The sequence below is a fragment of the Otolemur garnettii genome, unplaced genomic scaffold (assembly GCF_000181295.1).
Source record: "Otolemur garnettii isolate 467f Iridium unplaced genomic scaffold, OtoGar3 scaffold00018, whole genome shotgun sequence".
Lineage (NCBI taxonomy): Eukaryota > Metazoa > Chordata > Mammalia > Primates > Galagidae > Otolemur > Otolemur garnettii.
In genome coordinates, this window is record NW_003852413.1 from 24,676,089 (window position 1) to 24,684,715 (window position 8,627).

Genomic DNA, 8,627 nt, shown 5'->3' on the forward strand with positions numbered 1-8,627 from the left:
AAAAAAAAAAAAAAAGAAATCATAAAGGAAAGTCATTAGCAGTAGAACATAACTACTTTGTTTCAGCCCATATCAGTCCATACTTTGTATACCTTGCAAAAATCCAGTTCTTTCATTGCTGCCATGCAAAAAGTTGTCTTGGGCAGAGACAGAGCAGAGGCAACCTTGCATTCCTCATGTTTAACCACAGGTAGCAGGTACTGATTAGCTTTCTGGTGTTCTTAGACTCGCAAAATACCCAAAGATTTTTTAGAGCCCACATAAATAGTGTGCTGTTAATAGCCCTTAACATTTCCAAATATGAATCAATGCCATCTTCCCCTCATGCAGGTTTTTTTGTTGTTGTTTGTTTGTTTGTTTTTGAGACAGTCTCACTTTGCCACTCTCAGTAGAGGGTAGTGACATCATAGGTCACAGCAACCTCCACCTCTTGTGCACAAGCAATTCTTTTGCCTCAGCCTCCGGAGTAGGTGGGACTACAGGCGCCCACCACAATGCCCAGCTATTTTTAGAGGCGGGGTCTTGCTCTTACTCAGGCTGCTATCAACCCTGTAAGCTCAGGGCAATCCATCCGCCTCAGCCTCCCAGAGTGCTAGGATTACAGGTGTGAGCCGCAGTACCTGGCCTTCATGCAAATTCTTACACACAGCATAGTCTTTCTCCTTTGTGAATTCTGTCTGCTGCTTCTCAATGTGAAAGGTCCCAGGATTTGTAACTGCTTTTTTTAGGGGTATAAAAATTCTACAGTTCTTAAAGACACACGTTTAATGATTACGGAGTATGCTATACCAAGGATGTGTTCTTATTTGTTTATTCATTATTTTCTCCTTTTTCCATTTTTCAGTACATGTACTAGCCTTAGCAAGTTCTGTTCCAAACTCAGGCACCTTGACTTGGCTTCCTGTACATCAATAACGAACATGTCTCTAAAAGCTCTGAGGTAAATTTCTTATAATAAGCATGTTTATTAATCAGAAAAAATATATACCCTTTATAATAACTGGTAACATAACAAAATTGAAATTGAAGTCAACTGTGTTTTGTGGATAATATACTGTAGTTCAGAATAGATGTTTTGCCAGTTACCCAGATTATAATTATAGGGCATGTTAAAGTGAAATGACTGGAGGTAACTAGGATCTCTAAACAGAGTAGTATAGTTTATACATGAATGATTAGATTTTCTGAAGGATTTTTTTCAGAAGAAGAAAAGAACATAGTACCTGCTGTTATCACTTAGTGGTTAAAACAGGATTCTAGAGCCATGTTATTAAAGAGGTATAGGCCGGGCATGGCGGCTCATGCCTGTTGTCTCAGCGCTGTGGAAGACTGAAGCTGGTGGATCGCCTGAGTTCAGCTGAGTTCGAGACCAGCGAAAGACCAGCATGAGGCAGAGTGAAACAGAGTAAGACCTGTCTCTACAAAAAAAAAAAAAAAACAGCCGGACATTGTGCCTAGCGTCTGTAATCCAGCTACATGGGGGGCAAGAGGGCAAGAGAATCACTACAGGAGGAAGAAGTAAAGAAATTTAAAAAAAACTTCAAACTAAGATAAAGTCAAAGCCAGCAGAAATTCAAAGCAAAAATTAAAAAAAATTTAAAAGAGAAGTATAGTAAGTAAACATAACCATCTGAGCTTTTGTCATTTCATAGCATTGTTATTAGAATTAAACAAGATAGGCTCGGCGCCTGTGGCTCAAGCGGCTAAGGCGCCAGCCACATACACCTAAGGTGGCGGGTTTTGAGTCCCCAGCCCGGGCCCACCAAACAACAATGATGGCTGCAACCAAAAAATGGCCAGGTGTTGTGGCGGGCGCCTATAGTCCCAGCTACTTGGGAGGCTGAGGCAGGAGACTCGCTTGAGCCCAGGAGTTGGAGGTTGCTGTGAGTGTGATGCCATGGCACTCTACCCAGGGGGATAGCTTGAGGCTCTGTCTCAAAAAAAAAAAGAAAACAAGATAATTTTAAGCTAGGGCCCGGTGCAGTGGCTCACACCTGTAATCCCAGCACTCTGAGAGGTCTAGGCAGGTGTATTGCTTGAGCTCAGGATTTCGAGACAAGCCTGAACATGGGCAAGACCCATCTCTAAAAAATAGCTGAGCACTGTGACGGGCGCCTGTAATCCAGCTACGTGGGAGGCTGAGGCAAGATAATCACTTGAGCCAAAGAGTTTGAGGTTGCTGTAAGCTATGACGCTATGGCACTCAGTCCCAGAGCAACTGAGTGAGACTCTTGTCTCAAAAAAAAAAAAAAAAGGATAATTTTAAGCTAAACCATATAAGACTGCCAACCAATATTTGACAGTTTTTGTGTTGTAAAAATGACTGCTTAATGTGGTTCAGCCTAATATTTATAAAGTGCTTAAAAAAGGTTCTAGCAGGGTGGCTCCTACGGCTCAAAAGTATAGGGTTTCATATGCTGGAGGTGGCGGGTTCAAACCCAGCCCCAGCCAAAAACTGCAAAAAAAGTAAATAAAAATTAAAAATAAATAAAAAGGTTCTAGCAGCGGCGCCTGTGGCTCACTGGGTACGGCGCTGGCCCCATGTACCGAGGGTAGTGGATTTGAACCTGGCCCCAGCCACAACAAAAAATAAACAGGCGTTGTGGGCAAATGCCTGTAGTCCCAGCTACTAGGGAGGCTGAGGCAAGAGAATCACCTAAGCCCAAGAGTTGGAGGTTGCTGTGGCATCACAGTACTCTATTGAGGGCGATAGAGCAAGACCCTGTCTCTAAAAAAAAAAAAAAGTTCTAGCACATAGTAAGCAATCAACATATTATTTTGATGTTTATGTGTTTTTTTTTAAAGCACATTACAGGGCAGCACCCATAGCTCAGTGGGTAGGGTGCCAGCCATATACACCAAGGCAAGCGGGTTCAAAGCTGGCCTAGGCTTGCTAAACAGTAATGACAACTGCAAAAAAAAAAGTTGGGTGGATCGCGTGAGCTCACAAGTTGAAGACCATCCTGAATCAGAAAGAGACCCTGTTTCTTAAAAATAGCCGGGCACTATGGCAGGCACCTGTAGTCCCAGCTACTTGGGAGACTGAGACAAGAGAATCATTTAAAGCCCCAGAGTTTGAGGTTACTGTGAGCTGTTTAGCCAAGGGCAACAAAATGAGACTCTGTCTCTAAATAAATAAATAAAAATAAAGCTCATTACAGATGATGTCTCTTAAAAGGAAAGCGAAATGCTTAATTTTCTTTGGAAACTTCTTTTGATCAGTTTTTTGTACATGATTATGATCCAACATACTGGTTGCATTTATGCATAGTAAGAATTAAGTTATTAAAAGAAGAAATACTGGCTCACTGCCATAGCACAGTGGTTACAGTGCCAGCCACATACATCAAAGCTGGCAGTTCAAACCCAGCCTGGACCTGCTAAACAACCGTGACAACTGCAACAAAAATAGCTGGGCATTGTGGCGGGTGCCTGTAGTCCCTGCTACTTGGGAGGCTGGAGGTGAGGGAATCGCTTAAGCCCAATAGTTCCAGGTTGCTGTGAGCTGTGACACCACAGCACTCTACCAAAGGCAACATAATAGAACTTTCTCTCTCAAAAAAAAAGAAGAAATAGAATTAGGTAAGTAGAGTGTAAATAATATAAAAATACAGTACCTTTTAGACTTTCGCTATGAATATTGAATATATGTATATTAAACTTTTACCCATATAGGATAATAAATTTTATAATATAACAACTTCTATCATTTGTAAAATATTTTCATATAAGTGATCTCATTTATTTGAAGGCTGTGTGTAAGGTTTACGTAGGACAGGCATTATTGCCTCTGAGACCTTAAGTTGCTCAGAGTCAAATGGGATGAAAAATACTACTAAACATATATCGTACTACCATGTGGTAAGTGCTATGATAAAAATGAGTACATCTGTTTCGGGAAAACATAGAAAAGGCTACAACTAATCTTGGCCTACAAGAAGTTCAGACAGGTTTCCTAAAAATTACTTACCTAAAGTCAGACTATTAATTTTGAAGAATGAACTTGAACCTAGAACTCCTGACTTTTATCTTCTGGGTCTTTTCTGCAGGTACAAATGTTAAAAACAATTTAGTTGGTGGTTTCTAAGAATATTGTAGGCTTGGCGCCTGTGGCTCAAGTGGCTAAGGCGCCAGCCACATACACCTAAGGTGGCTGGTTTGAATCCAGCCCAGGCCCACCAAAACAACAATGACAGCTACAACCAAAAAATGGCTGGGTGTTGTGGCAGGCACCTGTGGTCCCAGCTACTTGGGAGGCTGAGGCAGTAGACTCGCTTGAGCCCAGGAGTTGGAGGTTGCTGTGAGCTGTGATGTCATGGGCACTCTACCCAGGGGGATAGCTTGAGGCTCTGTCTCCAAAAAAAAAAAATTAATTAATTAATTAAAACATAAAAAAGAATATTGTAGAAAGCTTGGGGTTTTTCCATAGTCCAAATGTGAAACTAAAATGATAAGAACAGAAGGGATCAAAGATAAAGCTAGTATTTTGAAGGCAGTGATTGAACACAAGATTTCATAAATTCAGCTTACAGAAGCAGTATGCTACACATGTTTCAGATGAGGAAATACACAGAGCTTTGTAAAGTCTTAAAAGTTTAAAAGTCTTGTTATCACTTTGATCCTACAGACTGAATGTCTCTAATCTGAAAATCTGAATTACTCCAGAATCCCAAACTTTTTGAACACCAGTATGATGCTCAAAGGAATTGCTAATTGGGGCAGATTTGTGACGCTCACCTGTATAGGTATAATACAAGTATTCCAAAATATCATATCTAAAACACTTCTGGTCCCAAGCATTTCAGATAAGGGATACTCAAACTGTAACAACACTACATGATAGAGAATCTGGGTTTGAATCTGAAATCCATTTTTTATTCTCTACACTTGAACAAGTCACTTAATTTCTATGTCCTGTCCAGAGACCTCTGAAATATGTAATAAGTAGAAAAAGTTTATAAAAATATAGTACTCTGAAAAGTGTAAATCTCCATATATCTGAAAGACAGTATTGTGCTTTGTGCTCGTTAATTTGTTGAGTAAGCTAGATTTGAGATGACCTTGTTAATGGTATAGTCCCACATGAACATCACAGACATTGATGTGTGTATATGTGCTTTGGAGTGCCTGTATTCTAAATATATATTAAGTTAATATGTATGTTCTTATGGGAAAGAAAGAGACTGTATCCATTCCTTTATTAAATAGCAATAAAACGAGACTTTGGTGCCTTTGGAATTGGATTCAGTGATATATTTGTCTCATTTTGTTTTATCCTAAGTGAGGGATGTCCACTGTTGGAGCAGTTGAACATTTCCTGGTGTGACCAAGTAACCAAGGATGGCATTCAAGCCCTAGTGAAGGGATGTGGGGGTCTCAAGGCCTTATTCTTAAAAGGCTGCACTCAGGTAATACTCCATGTAGTGCTTCTGAAATTCTGAGGAACCATGAACTCTTTATAGGCAGCCTTAAGATATTTGTCTTGAGGGGAATATTAGTTATGTTTATTACTGACCAAAGATACATGCTGGGGGTGGTGCCTATGGCTCAGTGGGTAGGGCACAGGCTCCATATACTGAGGGTGGCGGGTCCAAACCCAGCCCCAGCCAAACTGCAACAACAACAACAAAAATAGCCAGGTGTTGTGGCAGGCACCTGTAGTCCCAGCTACTCAGGAGGTTGAGGCAAGAGAATCACCTAAGCCCAACAGTTGGAGGTTGTTGTGAGCTGTGACACCATGGCACTCTACCAAGGGCAACAAAGTGAATCTGTCTCAATAAAAAGAAAAAAGATACATGCTTACTAAAAATTAAAAGTGTTTTCCTTAGAATAAAAGAATGAGAAGAATTAACATCTGGCCAACAATAAATTTTGGGGGGTGGGGACACCATCGGCAAAAGAATTGTGTGCAGTTAATTTTTTACTGAGAAGCAAACTTGTCATGTTGTTAGTGCTGTTACTTTGAAATGGATAGGCAAAGAAGGCATTCCTGGCAATTTGCACTTGTATTCTACCAGGAGTTTTTCTTAAATGTGCCAAGTATGTAGCAACCTTCATTTTATAGTGTTGATAGTTATTTCCTACCAGTCACATTTTAAATCCACCATATTTTGTCACTAAAACTGTACTGTCCCTGGGGTTTTTTTAGAATATAAAAGAATAAGTTTATTTTATATTAGAGAAAGTTAAGAGAGTCGGGGGAAGAGATGAGAAAGAGAGAGCAGGGAGTGAAAGAAGAGAAGATTGAGCACTATCAGTGTTTTACAGTGAAAACAGGAATTGACTAGATAGTACCTGGAAAGAAATGAGCAAAGGTTAATTTAAATGTAACTGACAAAGTAGGGCCAGGCTTGACCTTATTTTATTAATGGTCACTAAAAACGTAATATAGATTCCATTAAAAATGCCCTCATTCTTTTACCATGATGGGAGGGGTTCCTTTATTTGAAACAGAGCTTAGGATATATGTACTGCCTTAAAACAACAGATTGAGCTCCTGGTTATTTATGAGATTTTAAAATATTGATTGGAATGCATCAGTATCATCAGTTACTTATCATCTGCTCTCAGCACTGTAACCATGGCAATAGAAGTGTGAAAATTAGCTTGGTGTCTGTAGCTCAAGTGGCTAAGGCACCAGCCACATACACCAGAGCTGGTGAGTTCGAATCCAGCCCGGGCCTGCCAAACAACAATGACAACTACAACCAAAAAATAACCAGGCATTATGGCGGGTGCCTGTGGTCCTAGCTACTTGGGAAGCTGAGGCAAGAGACTCGCTTGAGCCCAGGAATTGGAGGTTGCTGTGAGCTGTGATGCCATGGCATTCTATCCAGGGCAACAGCTTGAGTCTCTGTCTCCAAAAAAAAAAAAAAAAAAAGTGTGAAAATTATTTTAGCTTCGTAGTCCCACAGCAAAATACTGTGTGGTATATTTATAAGAACTAAAACCATAAAAACTAGGCAATGTTTATGTCATATTTTCCTTGATCTGATGATAATATGAATTTGAATGTGGTCAGAACTGATTTTTGAAATACTGTAACCATGCTAATAACATGAATTACACTGTTACGTGGTCATAGTTCATTGTGTGTGGTTAATTGTCCCTTTGTTACTTGTTGGATATATTTAGAATGCATTAATGAATGTATATATTCTTTTTCTTTTAACCCCATCAAATAACTTTATTCACACAAACATCCCTTAATTTACAAAGCCTTAGTCATTATATATATTAGGGGGATCCACAGTGTTCAAGGGAATGTGTATATTCTTAAATCTTTCTCCTTTAAGAAAGATTTGTAACAGTCACTTTTTCTCTTATTCTTTACAGCTAGAAGATGAAGCTCTCAAGTATATAGGTGCACACTGTCCTGAACTAGTGACTTTGAACTTGCAGACTTGCTTGGTAAGCATTCCTTCCCAAGACTCTTCTGTTTTAGTAATTAGTTTCTCTAATATTATAGTAGAAGTCTTAAGGCCAGTGGTTTTTCCACTACATCCTGGGTACACAGTAGACCCACAAATGACTCTCCATGATTGGCAACACTCATTCCTAGCAGCTTTGACATAGGTAAGACACAGGGCAGGTTATGCAGAGTTCCAGATGAGCTAACTGTAACTCCATCCCTTTCTTACCTATCTCCTTAAGGTAACTTTCTCCTTTTTCAAATTAAATTCTTCACAAACTTCAGTATTTAAAATACAGTCACACTTTGTAACCAGTTAAAATGTGTCAGTGGGTTACAACTATGGGGAACCACTGATAAAAGATAACAAGCAATATGAGTTCTTTCAGTTATTAAGTAGTATCTGTCTGTGGTTAGCATTTTGACTTATTCAGACTATCACCCTTTTTGTGTTTACCCCCCAATTTCTTGGATTTTACTCAGATAATTTGCTGAAACTATTCACAGGCCTAGAAGGTTAAGATACACCTTTAGCTTTTCTCTCTTGCTTCTCTAATTAATATGTATGTTGTGTTGGAGTGAGAGCCCCTCCTAGAAAGAAAAACGTTGAAGAGGACTTTTCTGTGAGTGTTAAGCTTTCTGCTTTTTTTGCCCTAATCCTATTTGATCACTTGGAATTTGAATGCATAGTAGTCATTTAGGTTAAAGGTGATAGGTAAAAGGCCACATTTTACAAAATTTAAGCAACTTGCCCTTTAGGGAAGATGCCAAGAATAATTTATGTAGGAACTCTCTGAGATTGAGTTACAAGGATGACATTCCTTCTCTCTCTCTCTCTCTTTTTTTTTTTTTTTGAGATAGCATCTCCCTGTGTTGCCACCCAGGATACAGTGCAGTGGCATCATCATATCTCACTGCAACTTCAGATTCCTGGGCTCAAGCAGTTCTGCCTCAGCCTCCCAAGTTGCTGGGACTACAAGTGCACACTGCTGTGCCCAGCTAATTTTTCTATTTTTGGTAGAGACAGGATCTTGCTCTTGCTTTTTCTGGTCTTAAACTCCTAACCTTAGGCAATCCCCCTGCCTTGATCTCCAATTCCTTTGTTTTAAAAAAAATTTTTTTTTCTTGGGAGGCTGAGACAAGAGAATCGCTTTGATGCCAGGATACTCTACTGTGGGTGACATAGTGAGACTGTCTCAAAAAAAAAAAAAAAAAA

At 39.6% G+C, this 8,627-nt stretch overlaps 1 protein-coding gene across 2 annotated transcripts in view; it reads left to right on the forward strand.

Moving 5' to 3' along the window:
* FBXL20 (F-box and leucine rich repeat protein 20) overlaps window positions 1-8,627 on the forward strand; it is a 129,637-nt gene that overhangs the window by 101,762 nt on the left and 19,248 nt on the right. For both annotated transcript variants that reach the window (XM_023510965.1, XM_023510966.1), the window contains exons 7-9: window positions 845-940; window positions 5,282-5,408; window positions 7,336-7,410. In XM_023510965.1, coding sequence (XP_023366733.1) covers window positions 845-940; window positions 5,282-5,408; window positions 7,336-7,410 — 298 coding nt within the window. The remainder of the gene's footprint in view (window positions 1-844; window positions 941-5,281; window positions 5,409-7,335; window positions 7,411-8,627) is intronic.